The sequence below is a fragment of the Panulirus ornatus genome, chromosome 42 (assembly GCF_036320965.1).
Source record: "Panulirus ornatus isolate Po-2019 chromosome 42, ASM3632096v1, whole genome shotgun sequence".
NCBI lineage: Eukaryota > Metazoa > Arthropoda > Malacostraca > Decapoda > Palinuridae > Panulirus > Panulirus ornatus.
The window spans coordinates 3460494-3479242 of NC_092265.1; the positions used below are offsets into that span (position 1 = coordinate 3460494).

At 43.2% G+C, this 18749-nt stretch overlaps 1 protein-coding gene across 7 annotated transcripts in view; it reads right to left on the bottom strand.

Moving 5' to 3' along the window:
• The window catches only part of LOC139761827 (sodium/potassium/calcium exchanger Nckx30C-like), a 367624-nt gene that overhangs the window by 10421 nt on the left and 338454 nt on the right, over positions 1 to 18749 (bottom strand). For all 7 annotated transcript variants that reach the window (XM_071686345.1, XM_071686348.1, XM_071686349.1 and 4 more), the window contains 4 exons: positions 3547 to 3688; positions 2758 to 2873; positions 1669 to 1805; positions 456 to 559 (listed from right to left, as the gene is read on the bottom strand). In XM_071686345.1, coding sequence (XP_071542446.1) covers positions 456 to 559; positions 1669 to 1805; positions 2758 to 2873; positions 3547 to 3688 — 499 coding nt within the window. The remainder of the gene's footprint in view (positions 1 to 455; positions 560 to 1668; positions 1806 to 2757; positions 2874 to 3546; positions 3689 to 18749) is intronic.

The following is an 18749-nucleotide window of genomic DNA, read 5'->3' on the forward strand; positions in this document are numbered from 1 at the left end:
CATATTTTTGGGAAGGATGATCAGTGATTCTTGGTGAAAGATAAGACACACACTTTTTAGGGTGTGGCAATATTTATATGCAGGAATGGAAGATAATTTTTGAAAATGGAGAATCATATTAAATAGACTGGATTATTGGTGAAGTAGGATTCCTGCTGAGGCTTTAAATTTGTCAGAGGTAGACTTATTTTTGGGGCTGAAGGATTATTGATGGGTACCAGAAATGTTTTGAGTGGAATAAGTAAAAGGATTACTAAGAAGAATTGCATGAGCTCAATAAAATTTTCATTAAGTAACAAATACCACAAGGAATAAATATGATGAAAATTTCAATATGTGACAAAATGTTATTGAGAACAAGTAAAAAGGCCACTGAAGCATTCTCGGTAATATTTCCACAGTAAAGATCCTTATTTGATAATTTTACCTATGACCTAATTGTGTTGATATTTTACCTGAACCGACAAGGATAGGTTCTATGGCAGTAGGATTCTCCACACCATTGATAAGGTTTTTGATCACCTGAATCAAAGCATAGAGAAGCCATGGGATGGGCAGCCTGTAATAAACATAGCATCAGTTAGACAAATCATGCTTTTAAATTAAATCTTCAAAATCTATAGAACTCTTGGTCATCTATTTTTGCATTTAATGTCAGGGTAGAAGGTTAAGTACTAATGCTGGAAGAAAAGGTGATCAAAGGCTGGGTCAGAAGCCTCATCAAGGACAAGGCTGTGCAGAAGGCGGAGGATAGAACATGGATCAGGAGGTATTGGAAAAAGATGTGACAAGAGGTGAAAGACAGTGGGTGCGGCAGAAGGCAGAGGATAATGGCTGTGGTAAGAGGTGGAAGACATATGTTGAATATTGTAGCAAGGAGTAAGGGATAATGTACATAGGAGAGTATGATCACTAGAAAATATGGTAGGAGAAGGAAGCTGATGGATGGGACAAATGGAAGATGGGTGTGGGATGGATGATGCAGGTGGAAGATGATGACTGGGACAAGTATAGGACAAAAGTCAGCAAGCAAGGTGAAGAACAGAAAGCACAGAAGGTCAAAGGCTTGGGTATGTCGGGGGATGAGGGTAAAAGCAGATGGAGTACAGAGTATATGGCAGGTTGGGTAAAACGTTTAGAAGTAGAGTGGAAAGTTAAGGAAAAGTGGAACAAAATTTAGGTCAAGTGGAGTGTAAAGTTTACATCTGATAGAATATAAAGTCAAGAACTGGTGGTACACAAAATTTTGGACGGGTGAAATATGAAGATAAGAAGTTTAGGAAAAGTATAATAAAATGCTCAGGACGGGTGGAGTACAAAGTTTGAGACAGGTGAAGGACAAAGTTTAAAATAGATGGGGTTCACAGTTTATGACAGGTGGAGTACAAATTTTGGGACAGGTAGATGACAAAGTTTGGGACTGGCGAAGGCTATGTTTGCAACAAGTGGAGGTAAAAGTTTAGGACATGTGGAGGATAAAGTTTGGAGTAGGAGGCAGAAGGCAAATGTGGAAGAGTGTTAGAGAAAGGTTGAGGCACATACAATACACAAGTTGTACAGGTAGGAGACAAAGGCAAAGACATGTGGAGAACAAAGGATAGGGCTGGTGGTGGGTATATGCTGAGTTGGATATAGGACAGGTTACGGACGGAAGGTGGACGGACATACCCGCACGTGACGTCGAAGAGGTTGCTACCAACAGAGGAAGAAACGGCCATGTCGCCGAAGCCTTTCCTGGCCACGATGACGGAGGTGATGAGGTCGGGGACGGACGTGCCTGCGGCTAGGATCGTCAGGCCCATCACCTGCAACATTGACACAGTTACAAAGATAATTCACAACACTTGAATCTCTCCTATACAAGTCCTCACCAACATTTGCAATGTGTTTACACATCATCATTTCACACATATCCTTACCATTACTCACAACAATTGTACAGTCAGCGCAGTCACCTGCACCTCTTACACAGTCACCACCAACATTAGGAACACTTAAACAACGTCCACTATTGTTAGTAATGCCCGAACTGCTTCCATCATAACGGGGCACGTAACAACAGGGAAACGAGCACCAGGGCGGGAATGAAGCTTAACCCACTTCCCAGAAATTTTCAAGAAATCACGCTTTAAACTTGTTCAGAGAAAATCTAAAAGTCTAAGTAGACAATGAAGCTTTTAGTATATAGGTTTAAGAAATCTTTAGAACCGATTCTAGACTTATCATATGGCCTTTTCTGAAGACAGGATATTATGCCGAATCAGAGAAGGCAACTCCAGGTCGCATTTTTTTTACCAATATATATAGCTGAGGGAACATTAGGGAACATCTTACTCACAAAGATACAAGAATTTACCACAATTTGCGACAATATTCACACTGGATGATTTCGGAAAGTTGCTGATCAGGCAAAACCCCAAAGTTCCTATATTTTTTCAAGAGGCCCAGCGACACTGGCAGTATACAGCTGAAACACAAACAGGTGTTGGTGTCTGTAGAGCTTTGCTGTCTACAAACGCCTACAGGGCATCCTTATCTTTAAATGGGGTATTTTAAATAAGTTAAAGATCAATGATTAACCAGCTGTTGTCTCGATCTGCAGGGGCCCTTAAAATATGGGTTCTGGAATAATACTAAGACACTTTTCGAAAATGGGTCTGGGGCAAGATTAAGTACGAGAGAGAGAGAGAGAGAGAGAGAGAGAGAGAGAGAGAGAGAGAGAGAGAGAGAGAGAGAGAGAGAGAGAGAGAGACTAACCTCTGGGGGGATGTTGATGACAACGCCCACGGTCGAGGCCCACCACACCATCAGGTACGAGAAGACAGCGATCCACATGATGCTGCCCAGGAAGGTGATGAAGAACAACCGCTTACCTGCGAAGTAGTGGCTGTATCAGGACGGTAAACTGGTTATGTTAGGATGGTTCGGTAGTACAGTGGTTGTCAGGAGAGTACAGTGGATGTGTCAGGACGGTATGGTGGTACAATGACTGTCAGGACGGTACAGTGGCTGTATTAGGACGGTGTAATGGTTGTCATGATGGTACAGTGGGGGTCAAGACGGCACGGTGGTACAGTGGCTGTAGCAGGACAGCACACTGACCGTATTAGGACAGTACAATGGCTGTCTAGACGGTATAGTAGCTGTGTTTACAGCTAAAATCTGCCTTACTTTAAGCTTCTAATACCTAACCCTGTTTTCTTGTAATCTTTATATAATGACTTGCCAATACTACCTATGAATTAACTTATCACCTACACAGCCTAATCTTACATTTCACGCGACCACTACATCATCTTGTAGCCTCTATGACGTGATTTCTTGCAAATCTAAACACTGATCTCGTGTGGCCTCTACAGCCGATGAATAATGTTTCTGACAACCCAAGCAGGCTGATTACATGTAGCTACTGCAGCGTTAGACTGACCTCTTGTGACTAAGAAAGACTCATAGCTGAAGGGACTCAAAGCAGAGAAGGTAATGGGTGGGGAGAAAAGAAGGAAGGTAATGCTAAAAAAAAAAAAAAAGAAAAGAGCAAAGACTAACCTCTTGGAGTCCTGGTGTCAGGCAGGGTTATCCACAAGGGGATGATGATGGGAGCCACCAGGATGTAGGTGATGCGTTTCCTGCAGGTGTCTGGCCAGCGCAGGTCAATGGGCTTCGTTTCCTCCTCGTCGTCCCCGTCGCCCTGGAAAGCGGCGCCACTCGGTATGTTAGTCCAAGTCGCTAGTGGCGGCTGGAGCCTCGCCTACCGGGGCGCCTTACACTCTGGCTTGCTAATTCTGGGATGAGTTCTCTGTTTACTCCACATGTGGATGCTCGAATGTGCAGTGCTGGAGGATACTCTACAGTGTAAACATGACTCGAGCTCACAAAGAGACTAAAGCCAGCGGATTACGGATGACTAAATTACTCTAATACTGCTTTTAAATTACTGTTACTGTGAACCAGGTGGATTGAAAACTATAGACACACTCGTGAGTTAGATATCAACTCTAAAGTCTATGGTATTCCTTAATCTTAGTATCAAATGCAATGAGAGAGCTGGTGGGGTGTGCAGGCTGCTGGTGCCTCTGGCGAGACGACGGAGCAGGTGTCACATGCATCGCTGCTCAAGGTACGGTGCCATGGGCTATACACGGGAGAGAAGAGGAGAAAAGGGTGAAGGAAAGAGAGAGGGAGGGAGAGAGAGGTATGAGAGAGTAAGAAGAGAGAACATAAAGCAAGAAGAGAGAGAGAGAGAGAGAGAGAGAGAGAGAGAGAGAGAGAGAGAGAGAGAGAGAGAGAGAGAGAGAGAGAGAGAGAGAGAGAGGTATATCCCTTACAGCAGGACTGTGAGTCTATCTATGCTGCCATGCTTGACTTGTGTGCAACAATCAGGCCTGGTGCTGAGGCGACGAGGGTGCGGGAGAACTAGTCTGTGGAACTCGGCAAAACCCAAACCAAATGTGTCGGGTGTACATCTTCCCACACACTGAGAACAAGACATGCTAAACTTCAAAACTATTTTTTGTCCTGCAGAAGTTGAGTTGTTTATTTCAAATGTACTGATAATATTAGATTATCAATCCAACAATAGAAATCGATGCTTTTTTTTTTTCTTCTTCTTAGCATAAGGATGCTTTTCCGAATGGTTTCAGAATTGTGGCATAAAAAATGTGCTAAGTGGAAATCTGTGGGTCAGTTGATGTCCTGGTAAGGCAGAACATAGTTCTGGCGATCATGAAATACAATGGCGTCACTTCTAGTATTCAATGATGGTGCTAGAGAAGATTTACGGAGAGTGTGTATATGATCAAAATGAAAGAGAATGATGATAACCACTTACCGGGGGACCTTACCTCAATTGACAGACCCCCTACCAATACACAAGCTATGTGCCAATAGTGGGAACTAGACATAATAGATACATTATACCCATCACCTGGGTGGTCATGAAGGTGCTAGGCAGTATATGACCAGCACACACACACACACACACACACACACACACACACACACAGAGGGAAGGCTCGTCCGAGGCTGTGAACCAGGAAGGTAAAGTGGCTGAGGCAGACTTAAACGCCCAAGGATGGGCCTCCGTAGCGAGGTCTCTAAACGCTAAAGGGAGCCAACCGTCGGACCTTAGGTAACTGGTTCAAAAGCATCAGTACAGTAAAGTCTTACATTCCAAGTTAAAGTGTTTGATGTCTTACATTCCAAGTTAAAGTGTTTGATGATTATCTCTAAAATATGAACACCATCAGTGAGCCGTCATGAGGTTTGTGACAGACCACCAACAGGAACTCGAGCTCAGTGTGAGTGCACGTAAGGCGCCGAGCGTCAGCCTACCTTACCATCCCTCATAACGCTAACAAGAACAGTAACAAATGATGCTGGTGAAGGGGAGCGCTTACGTGTTTATTATTCACTCCCAGTATACTGTCAATATCAGTGCAAATGGCTATCAAAGGTGGAAATACATTCCTTTCACAAGAATGTTATAAACAACAAATAGAATCCTCTTATACCCCAGCCTTCACTCTGTGTACCCGAGAGATTATCTAAATCTTATTTCACGTCTGATTACATATTCCAATTGGTAATTTAAATACATTTTTTTATAGATTCACAGGAAAATCAAATGTAATCATATAGTTCATGTTACCTGTGAACAAGGTACAAATATTTACATCGATTCCGTAATATGAAAAACTATTCTCAGGTACAAATCCTTGATACAGAATATTTGTAATTAACCCTAAGGCTTTATAAGTACGGGCCCACATCTGTACTTGGAATAAAAGGTTTATCATATAACAAGGAAAACAATGTTTATATGATATTGCATATACAGGATGAGGGCTCTTGTATGCATATATAAATATTCATATACACTGGGACTATCAGGGTGATGGATTATTAATCGTATTCTTCTCGGTATTCATTTGAAAGATAATTTATGATGTAAAACAAAAGGGTTCAACGGTTATATGTTTACGGAGGCGAAGAATATTGCAACCAATTAATCATATCTGCATCGTAACCAGCCTACAATTAACAACCCCATAACACAATGATGCCCCCGTGTCATTAGTAAGTTGAAGTGACGTCGATATCTTGATATCTTTTTTAAATCCATATGTAACGTTATGAATCGACATGTTTGCCAAGACGAGCAGCCAGTACTCACATCTCATTAGGTAAAGGAAGCTTGACAATTGTATCATAATCTCAAGATGTACACAAGTTTACACTGCAAGGTTATCATTATCTTATGCTATGAACCGATACATTCGAATATCATCATCATCCTTCTAGTAATTATATTAAAAACATCTGCAAATAAGTTGTTAGCGGACAAAAGTATCCAACACGTCCAAAGTTCTTTGAACTTTAAAACCCACGAGCACGATTGTGCGCTATCATACTTTACCTGTCGTACCCTCGTGCTTAAGGAGTTAAAAGTAACGGAACGTTCGTCTATGTAGATTTTACACCGAACGTTGGGTATGTCTGTACCTACTCAGGTGTGTGCACAGTTATGTGGGTCAGTACACAGGGTGAATGGCAAGGAAGCTGAACAGAGATGTACAGTTAGAGACGAAGTGAGAACGGAACTATACATCTCGTGGGAGAAGAAAGGAAAGGGAGAGCGAAAAGATGGGAAGAGGCGAAGAGAGGAGTGTGAGCAGATACAGATGTGCATAAGATACAAAAGAAAAAGGTGACAAATATGTTAGGTCAGTGATGACAGATTATGGCAATGGCGTAGAAGGGATAAATACTGTGGAAGATGGTAGTAGTTGTGATGACACACTGTTGATGGGATGTACGACTGTAGTAAAACGGCAATTAGGGTGGTTGCGACAGTTGTGGAGGTAGTGATGATAGCATGAATGGTGGTGATGGTAATACCGTTGGTAAGAAGGCAGAGCAGGTCTGCGGGTCGAGGCCCTGGTGGTTGGATGTTAGTCGGGCGGGTCGGGAGCGCCGCTCAGCTGGGTGATAAAAGGCTTGCCGGAGGTACAACGAGACGCAATGCTTATTCTCTACACCATAAAGGATTCATGATTACCTTCTTCTTTTGAGAGAGAGGCATCCTGGTATGAAAAATTCGATACACGATGAAATCAAATCGTAAGGATGATAACCGACTGAAATTAGTAAATGCAGAAAATTATATCGAATGGTAAATTCAAGCGAGGCGGCGGTGGTTGGTTCAACAGATACATTTCTAAAGGTTCAAAATATCACTCTATCCTTGTATGAATGCTGACTGATATTAATTGGAATAAAACAATTATAGATAAAAGTTTTGATCAAAAAGAGAATTTGTAATAACTTTCGGCTGACCGAATGTTGGGAGGAGTCACTGATTGTCTTAAAGGCGATGATGGCAGAGGAGTGCGGGGGTGGCGGTGGGTGGCCACGCCCTCACCCATTGCTTTCCCGCCCAGCCACCCACAACCCTCATCGTCCTACCATCCTTTTCTTCTACCTAAAATCAACTGTCACCTGTATGAAAAAAAAGCTAATAAAATCTCCCCATCTCTCACACACCGTCGCTGGTAGCCACCTACCACCCACCACAGTCGGTGACATCAATGGTCTCCAAGCTGTTTCCTTAAGCAAACTTCATTTATGCTTTGAATTGCCATACAACCAGAGACACCCATTCTGTTGCCATTCACCCATCCATAACTATCTGTTGCCATTCATCTTAACACAACCTTCTGTTCCTACCCACCAACCCTCATTTTTTCTGTTGCCATCTACTCAATCTCGCCCTTCTCTTGCAGTCCAACCAGCCAGGCTCGTTCTGTTGTTATCCACACCCATCACTGCCATCCACTTGTGTTCAACAATCACCCTCACCAACTACCACATGTACCCAAAATACACCCGACTTACACCTCTGAATTATCAATGAACCACACACCTCATCCAAGAACACTCCACCCACACCAGCTACATCCCGAAAGAATCAGCCTTCAAACTGACACCTCTCAGCTACCAAACACTCACCCACATAACCAACCATCTAGTCACACTCCAAGACCACCAACCAGTCACATTTTCCAATATACCACTAACTTACCTAGTGTCAAAATAGTACAACCACTTACATTCCACCTTAATGCCGACGACAACCACGTACACCAGCCATGAATCAGCCACCTAACTACCACCCTGTATCCACCTCTGGGTCTGAACTAGTTAAATTATAAATGATGTACAACTTTGGACAATATTTCCATGTTATACCTGTCGATTGTCAAAATTCTAACAACAGCTGTACTCCTAGACTAGTGAGTCCTGTCCAAATCGACGGCAAGGAAAGTGATATATCGGAATTGCAAATAACGACATTTGCCTGCTTTTGCACAACTGTCTTAGCTGCAATCATAATCAACAGTTCATAATCATATGGCTACATGGAATGATTGATTCCTCCATATAAGATATGAGAGAAAACGGACTTTCCTCAAGGATGAACTAATATATACTGGTCTCCCATAGGAATTCGTAGGGGAAAAAAACTTAATTTTAAGATTGTACCAGGTCTCATCAAACAGGTGTTGTAAATAAAGTTATGAAATGAATGAATCTTATTACACAAGTGTGTAATATGCTGAAAGCGATCAGATGTATGATGAAACCGAGGGATACTTAAAAATCAGTATTCCTAAAATCAACATCAAAAATACAGAGTTATTAACAGATCAAGAATCAAATGACCTTACCTTACCCCGTGGGCAACAATGGTCTCCCAGGCGGTGCACAGAGTCGGGTTGGTGAGAAGCAACATTAAGAGAAGCAGCTAGTGGCGGATGTGACGTCACAAACAATGAAAACTACGGCTGGCCTGTGACGTCACAAACATCAACAAACTACATCACAACAAACAGAGAGAACGTAGGGCAGGTCAGGGCAGTTTGTCTCACTGCTAATCTTATAGAAAACGGAGAGGGGGAACTTCTTACATGAAGACTTTCCCCGAAAAAAATTCTACACTGATATACTTAACAGTAAAGCACGGTAGAGAAAGATGGAAACACTAGTAAAGGCTATCAATATGGTTTATTACACTTGGAGAGAACGGAGAGATTGAAAGCAAATGCATTTCGGGGATTTTCAGGGATCTCGTCACGTTATTGGTGAAAATCACCGAAATGCTTAAGCAGTTCTTGCTGAAGGAGACGACAAACGTCTCCAGAGGCAGAAGACTCATCCGAGAGGAGGCTCTAGTAACACTGGCAGACGGAAATATATGTATGAGAATACACAGAGAGACATACAGACACACAGACACAACGGACTGTAGTCTTGTTTAACGGTAAAAAGGTCAGTCCAAATTTAGTAAAGTGGAAACAAACTGAAGATGGGAACATCACATATAAATATTTAGCCTCATCAGATGGACTTTAATGGGAGAGTAGCTCAGGGTTGTTTAGTCTGGATGGAGTGGGGTCAACCAGAGGTACATAACGTTATTTCATGAGGTGGAAATATAAGAAGGGTTAAGGTGAAATGATGGCAGTTACAGATAATTCACATTTACCAGACATGAAATCTTAATTGAGGTTAGATATATAAATGAAGATAATCAAGGCTGAAAAAGCACGTATTAGGACCACTAAAATAGAACACGAATGGAACTGTGTAACAACTGGAGACAGTGAATGTGCCACAGTGGTAGAAACCTTCAGTGAATAATGGTCCTCAGGAGGTACTACATTTCCTCACCATCCACTAGAGAAGGATAGAGCTCAACGAAAGGCATTATACTGTGAGCAGGGAAGCATATGCGGGAGGAAAACTAAAGAACGATGAAAGTTTCAGAGACAGTGACCGGAAATTATAGTTCGGTTTAGATAGGGTCGGGGAGGGAAACCAGGTCGTACGAGGAGTTACACTAGCCAAAGGAGAATAAGGAGTCGCTACTGACTGTTTTCTTTGGGACGTCTCGAGCAACCAAGATCCTGTATTCGACAAAGTTCGGCGGGGCTTCATTCCTCTCGAACAGAACAAGGGCCTCCCTCTTGAGCTTTGACAACAGAACCAGCTCCTCACTCTGAGCTTTGACAACAGAACCAGCGCCTCACTCTGAGCACTGACAACAAAACCAGCGCCTCACTCTGAGTTGTGACAACACACAATATACTGATGATGAATCAAACAGAACTGAGAGCAGCATCAGGACCTCAATTTTCATATTAGTTTGAAAGGTTACTTTTTCCACCCACCTTCTTAGGCTAGCCAATAACATTTCGTAAAGACATTCCTTATTTCGAACCTGGAAGCATTTTGGCGATCAAACATTTTGGAACCAGGAGCCAGACATTGCCGGAGGTCTTGTCAATTTTGTAAGTTATCTGCTAATTCTAACTTCACTTTTAGAGGCTAAGCCAACGTCTAGAAGGCCAATGTAATGGTTGGTAGTCCAACGTTAGATAACGTTTTCTGTAGTCCAAGTTGACGTTTTCTGGAGCCTATGATGTCTTTAACAAGTCTGAAAAACGTTTTCGAGATGAGACAACTACTTGGACTTCTAATCAACGTTCTAAAGAATTGACTATCAAGCTGGATATCAAACCACATTGGACACATCAGTGTTGCGTCTGGCGAAGCACACAAAAGCGTTGCGTAGGTGTGTTTTGTAAGGTGGGACGACGTGAGGCGACTGCAGGAGAGGCGGAGCATCGGGCGAGCCAGGACCACGCCCTTAAGCCACGCCCACTCCCCCTTCCCCCCAACACACCACTTACTTTAACCCCACTCGAAAAATCAATGTCCAAGAGATGGAACTCTGATGCCATTTTCCGGTTATATTTTGTACGAGTTCTTTTTTTTCATTCCTTTCTCAAGCCTACTTTAAAGGGCGACATCTTGCATTTCTTTTTTTTTCAAACATTGCCTCAAGCTTTTATCATCATCACAGGCAGATGTCGAGACGTAAACAGTATCGTTAAAATGTTTACATTCTCAGCTTACATGCATGGAAGTATGATTTAGTCTATGCTTGATAAACAGATCAAGAGATAATAGAGACACTGAGATATAATAAGAAGGCATATGATAGTTGACGTATATCAAGCCAAACATCTAACGCAACGCTGTTAAGACTAGCGATCGCTCTGATCCACGGGCGAACACTTCGTTTTTGACAGCGCGGGAGACAATGCGGCCTTTTAACCCTCCAAACCTACAAATTACATGACCGTACATAACATACAGGACTTTTGTTACCTCAATACAATGAAAGGCAAAGAAGAAGAAAAAGAAAAAAGCCATTTGACCACAAAGCGGGAAAAAAATCCAGACATTGAATTTGTCTCCGGTATGTGTTTCATCCACTCTTTCTGGTTGAGTACGCTAGGTGAATATTTCAGTGAAGAAGAGTTAGTTTACACTATGATCAGGGCAGTTTACACCGTGATCAGGGCTGAGAAGGGATGGGATGGGGAGGAGTGAATTTACACTATGACCCGGGCAGAGAAGGAAGAGTAGATGACACCATGACTGGGGCATTCATAGTGTGAACGTCCCCAGAGTCAAGGCAGAGAAATGGGACAACAGCTTCTACCCCTACTATGGACGCTCCTAGATCCGAAATAATCAGTTCTATCCAATACGAACATCATGAACTCAAGGTAATCAAATAACACGAACCAGTGTCTTGATATGGGTGAATGCATTCCCGTTACATGTATGGTGTTCAGGTCAGCACCCGAAGTTAGCCGTACACTCACGATCCTCCAAAGATATCATTACAGGGTTTGGTGGGCGATCCTCCCACAGCCGCCTAGCTCACAACGGCGCGGCTTCGCTTTGGATTCGAATGTGTGAACAGTTCGATGACGAGGCTCCCGCTGATGTTTTATCCCTGGAGCACGGAAGGTATGATGTGGCTGACCTTTGAACTAAACTCTTTAATAGTCAGGTCAAAATACTACGCCATTATACCCAAGTGTCGTACCGTCATATTCAAGATCGTACCTAAGAGTTTTCTTATCAATAATGCGATAACTTTTAGTCACTCTGGAGTCCTAAAACAAACTCTCACTCGCCACCTGCCACGCCCTTCTACCGTGAGGCTTGCAGTATCCACCAGGTGTTCCCTTCTCGAGGTACAAAGGGAACATTTCCTGTTGACGACCACTGTTACTGAATACTCTTCGAAGCACCACTGTTGGTTGAATCAACTGTTTCTGCAAGCTCTATAGTTGGTTAACTGTTTCTCAAACCACTTCTGTTGGTTTGCTGTTCGACCTGCTACTATTGCAGTTAACTGTCGCATAGAAATAAAGTCAGTTTGTCTCTCGCGCCTATTGTTGTACTAATATCCAATTTTCGATTATAACTCTGCTCTACCTTTTAAAGTATAAGTACCATCACTGCAGCTGTTGACGGGACATACATACTTAAAGACAACATCTGTTCTAGTCTATTTCTCCATTACCTCAAGCGGGATTTATCCCCACCACTGTCTACACGTACGGCAATAGAACACACGAATAAATAGCCCTTTTGATGTCCCGCTTGTGGCTTAATGTAGATGAAACAGACTAGAACACGAGTCCTAAACACCTCTCTCAAACTAACTCCATGAACATAACGTGCGAGAACTCTCTTAGCTGTATATCTCACCTCAAAACAAACTTCTGAACTCCAGCAGCTTCAGAGAACTCCTTTTGCCCTCAGCTGGTCACTCGTCGCCTCTCAGTACATCTCCTACAACCTTCCCGCACGGTCCACTAAAGGCATCTGTCGGCTTTAAAACAGATCGTACACTGTTACCCGCATATTAGTTTGAGTTCCGGGAACGCTGAATCAAGTTTTCACAAGTCCTAAGGACTTTATTCACTACGTTACAGGCTTGCGAATGACACTGCAAGTTGCCATCAATTGAATAAACTACACCGTGTCGGGATACATAGCTCGTTTGATTCTCAAATACCAAGGTCTGCTTCACGAATGGGATATCAGGAATCCGTTAGACATTAATCAGAAAGAAATGGTCTTCGTCGCTTGGTGGTAGCCAAGGACACGACTGAATTTATACCATGTGTACATTGCTCGTATCACTTATCGCTCTTGCTTTGGAATGAGTACAGTAAAAGCATTCAAGATCCGAGGTATGACATGTACTGCGGTGAGATATCGGAACACATTTTGTGACGATTGGTAACAGGTAAGAGAAGAGAAAATGCAGACACACTCATGACAAACATAACAATTCTTTCAATAGCAAGAACTGTACTGTCTCTGTCAGCATGGAACTGTATTAGACCTGGCTCTGTCAGCATGGAACTGTATTAGACCTGGCTCTGTCAGCATGGAACTGTATTAGACCTGGCTCTGTCAGCATGGAACTGTATTAGACCTGGCTCTATCAGCATGGAACCTATCAGCAACACCGGGATGACTAAAGGCGCCCGGCTCCTGTGACATCTCGAGACAGAATTTCCAACAACCCGTCTGGTTCTCGGCAAGACAAAGAGCCGCCTTTTGAACAGACCCACAATATGTCTGAATGAAAGAAACCTAGACGGACCTTGTCTGGAATTACCGTAACCATCACGACTTCGCCGGCAATATTACCTGATCAGTAACGATATCGACCTTTTTTTTTCTCTTTCAGTAAAGCTTCTTTAAATGTCTTTACTAGTTCAGTCCTTTATGATTACATATGTTCCGTTCCTTATGAAGATTAATCTCAAGTGCTTTGGTTTCTCATGAAACCTTTCCAGTTTGCTTCCTGCTTAAGATATTTTCGTCGATTTTTTCAAACTTCTGTTTCTTCTTCAAAGGACTTTCGCTAAAGTTTTCTTACTTCCTCTGAAAGTAAATTTGTTCTTTGCCTAAAGTTGTTTTAATCAACTTCCTGCATTCATTAAAATTTACAGTATTCCAGTCTTAAAACATTTTCATTTTTTACATAATCCCATTTTTTTTTCCACCTTGGTCCTAAAGAGTCTCTCGCCTCTCTCAGCCTTTTAACATTTTATTCATTTATTTCCCGGGGGTTACTAGTGGCGGTATCTTTAGGGAGAACCCGGTGGGAATTTCCTGCCCTCTGTAGCATACCAGCGTTATTTCTTTTCAAGTCTTAAAGTTACAGTCGCTTCTCGTTCCTTCCTCACCAAGTTTGTCAGTAATTTCCTGGGGGTGTGGGATTCTTGGCGCGGCGGACGCTTCCTGGTCCCCCACTGTGCAAGAGATGTTCTCCCGGACGCTGGCTGGCTGGCTAGTTTTCTCTCATTCTCTCCCTTAGTCTCGCTCTTGCTTTATCTTCCTCTCCCATCTTTGTGTGTGTGTGTGTGTGTGTGTGTGTGTGTGTGTGTGTGTGTGTGTGTGTGTGTGAGCACTCCTTTGTTGTACGTCTCTGAATATATCTATTTTCTGCAAATTGTCTGTGAGACGTGTGTCTGTAACGTTCTCTCTGAAGAACGCTGGTGCTTCTGACCTCAGCCCAATCTAGGTTAAGGATTTCATAAGCGCCCTTCTACCGGGACAAGTACCTGGATCGAAGTAGCGTCATGCGGGTCGACAGTGTTGCTCCTCGAAACGACTCCCTAACTGTCCAGGACTGGAGGACCGACTGAGGCAAACTCACATTAGTTTACAATCACATCACGACAGATAAAGCTGACGTATGATGATCAGACCTTTTCAGCACGGTGCTCCAAGGCTGCACTGTCATGCTTCAGAATTTTGATATGCGGTGATACGAATTACCGTACAGTTTCTCTTCTTATACGAATTTCATTTGCAACAATATATAATTTATTGGACCACGAATTTCACTCTACAGATGTGATAGGCAACCACTGTGTTCCATCAACCTCGACATTTCCTTGACAGATGTTGGTGTTGGTGTGTCAGGCAGCTCGGTTACCAGAACCAAGGGAAGTTGCTTCGGCTTGTGCAGTGAAATTTACAATGAATTGGTTGATATTTAGGAATCAAAAGTTCGCCTGGATGAGAACGAAGTTCGAGGACGAACAGACAAAAATAACAAAAAAGGTGAACTCACATCTGCAAGTGTAAGCTATCTCAGTCGCCTTATTTCTCTAATGTAAGACGTTATAAGATTCTGTTTACGGAATAATCATCATCACCATTATCAAATTATCCCCGGAGACTGGGAAGAAAGACTCCTGTCCACGTATCGCCTACGTGTCGCAGAGGGCGACTAAGAGGGGCGGGAGCTGGGGGCTGAAAATCCTTCCCTCCTGTTTTTCATAAAAAGGAACACATGGAGGAGACAACCAAAAATTTCCTTCCTATTCAAGGAAGTACAGCAGTCATTAGGACGACACTCGCATGTAGCTGGAGAACAGACTCTTGAAAGTTTAAAAAACAAAAGAAGAATAGGGGATTATGAACAAAGGAAGATAATCAGTTTCACTCTACGAGGAAAAAAATATAAACTATCACAACGGTCAATCCTCGTATGCTCTGTCTCCACACAACAACTATGTGATGCAGTAACCATAACGTGTGCCGCAGGTTCTGGTGTCAGGGGCTGGGACACACATCAGACAGCTCGCGAGAGCTGAAGCCGAAATAATAACTGTAGAACAGGAAGAGGAGGAGCAACGAACTGGTGTATAGGGAGCAATGGCTGAAGTTAAGTAAAGTAAGGACACCTAATAAACGGCTAATAAGGGTTTTGATTCCACTCTGGCTGAGAGAGCAGTGGAAGAAGAGCCACACGAAATGCGAGAGCAGAACTCATGATTGGTGGCGATTGAGACCGCTGAAGAAATGCCGTCCAGCGAAAAAGTACAATTACCAAGGAGATGATGGGGTCCTACAGCTACCAAGAGCGACCATGAAGCTCTCCCATTAGCCAAAGTTGGCGTTTCGAGAGGCATACCATGGGTGGACGTGCCCCGCCCGAAATGAGAGATTATAATGCGATTTGAAGACTGTATACAAATACAGATATATGAATGTGTATACATGCATTATGTGCATATATATATATAGATATTCAAAGATATATATATATATATATATATATATATATATATATATATATATATATATATATATATATATATATATATATATATATAACATTAACATTTGCAATGAAATATTGAAATACTCAATTTCGAGCAAGTGAGGCTGAATTGACAGCCGTGTGAGATATGCAATCATGGAGCAGCCCAAAGAACGGCCATGCCGGTGCAAGGGTGAGCGAACGGTTGCAGCAAACATTGAACATCAACTGACCTGATCACTGGCAGCAGCCAATCGTGAGGCCTGATACACATACTGAGTGAGGCGACGGACATACGTATAGAGCGAGGGTGCTGTCAAACTCGTGTGGACACACCGCATCTGACAATTGTTATGTACATGTGTGCTGTTAACTATCGGCTACTCGGCCACAATTGTGTCCTCATCCGAGGTGAGTGTCCGTGCGCCCGACCCCCCTCATCCCTACATCAGGCACCGGTGCCGATAACGGCCCTGCGGTTGGTTCCAGGCCCGTGAGAACAAACCTAAGCTCTCACCGGGGCCGTCACATTACGGTACTCCAGCTACGAACTGCGAAATGGAGGAGAGTCACTAAGGTCGCTAGATGGAGGGGGTCGTGAGGTCGTGTGATGGTGGCAGTGCGAGTGGTTCCTGGTGCGGATGGTAGTACACCTACGTCAGAGATTGAGGACGGCGCCCACGAATGGTGCTGGCCGTAGTTGGGCTTGTCGATGGGGATGGGCGCCTCCACCGGAGCCAGGACATTCTCGGTGTCAAAGTCTTCCCAAACGGTGGCGTCTCGTATAGCCGCCAAATTGATCAACGGATGAGCGTTTGTGAGGGTAAATTCCTCGGACACCAATCCGTTCGGCTGAAAAGCGGCCAGGCTTACCACGGGCTACGCCCCACAGGTAGGTCATGCATCTCAAAAACACAGTATGTCACGTTTTATCACCAGCACGTAAGATGCAGTTAGGTATTGGTCAGTCACTGTAAACAAGATCACCACTTCGTGATCGACTTCAAGGGGGTCTCCATATACTCACCTGGACAACCTCAGAGGCCAGCCACACGGACCAGTCAGACGCACGACCTGCTGTAGTCTCACGGCTCAGCAAGTAGGCTTTAACCCCCTGCGCACGAAAGCGGCATCAAAACACTCAGTTTTAATGGTAGGTACACGCAAGCCATCGAACTCAAGTTATCGTATTAGACCTAATCCAAAACAAATGGGCAGCAAATCCTCTGAATCACGACAAGCGCGACTTGCTCGTCCCTATTAGCGAAGTGTACCCCAAGTAGTGTCCACGGCCATTCAGGCTGATGAGTGGCTATTGGGTCTGTGTTAGATTTATAGCCCGAGATGGATGGACCAAATCGCTGGAGACGATCATAGGGTACTGGAAAGTTCCTTCACTCTCCAAAGATGTGTCTATGTTTTCGTTTACCCAGTAGAGTAACGTTTCAAAGACAAATTGTGTAAATGGCTAAAAAGGAGAACTACACGCTCACTGAAATCAACAAATAGAAAATTTTACGAACAGGGAACAACATGGATGACGCACAGTGCAATAGGCAGAGTGTACTGAATGTTTGTCGAACAACTGTTATACTGTGTGGACGCCTCACTTTGTAAACATATGATTCCGTAGGGGGAATGGGAAGGAAACGAGGCTCAGTTACCCTGACCAACAGAGTTCCAGGAGCCGCATGGATCGCTGAGCGCGACTGAAAAGGAAAGACCGGAAACATATTGCATGGTCGCTTCCTCCTTGTATCTGGAGGAGTTATCACCACCACAACCACCACCACCTGCAGGAAACCATGACCACAAGATACTAGAAAAGTCATCACCACCAGATACTGGAGGTTTCCGTCAGTAGCAGCTGCCGACTAACACCAACTGATCTCTTTGTAGACTTCAAACCTTCACTTGACTAAGAGTCCCGTACTGCGGGTTATGAGGATAATGGTCAAGTTGCAGGTACACAAGTGCAACAGACCAAGGAGAGAGAGACGACTGAGAGACGGGGAGGAAAACTGTAATATGTCGGAAGGAAATAGATAAGGTAGGGGCAGAACAGAGACTGGCGAAAGGGAAAGACCTTTAGAATACTGGATGGAAGGAAGATGATATAACAAGGAAGGTTGAAGGGAGGATGAGAGTTCCTAAGATTCGTCATATATGAGGTATATGGTCTTTTAAAAACATTATCAATACTAAATGTGTTCTATATATATATATATATATATATATATATATATATATATATATATATATATATATATATAGACAAAGATAGATATATAGACATACATATGTGGGTAGAATAACCAAATTATAAAGTGCTCAACGTGGAATAAGAAATACTTTTACATAAACAGATCAATTCATGACAGGATATGTAAGGAAAACTTTTTGACAGGAAAACTATGAAAATATGTCAGAAGTGCATGCAGTCCATGAGCAATCCCCACTCGTCCCTCAAAAAAAAAAAGGACAAAAAGGAAAAGAAATAAGTAACAATCGCTGTCAAAAAGGGACAGATATGACTAACTTGTCAATTTAACGAATTCAACACAGAGGTAGCACACCAGCTGAAGAATATATACAATAGGTCACCAAGCCTACGACTGGCGTGGTGTCTCCTTGTGTGCACAGTACACGTAGCTCAGGTTCAGCTGGCTCTTCCTCTCTCTCTCTCCCCGGCTTGTATCGCTCTCAACACATGACGTAAGCTGAGCTCGCTCGTCGGGTTTATACTAACCAG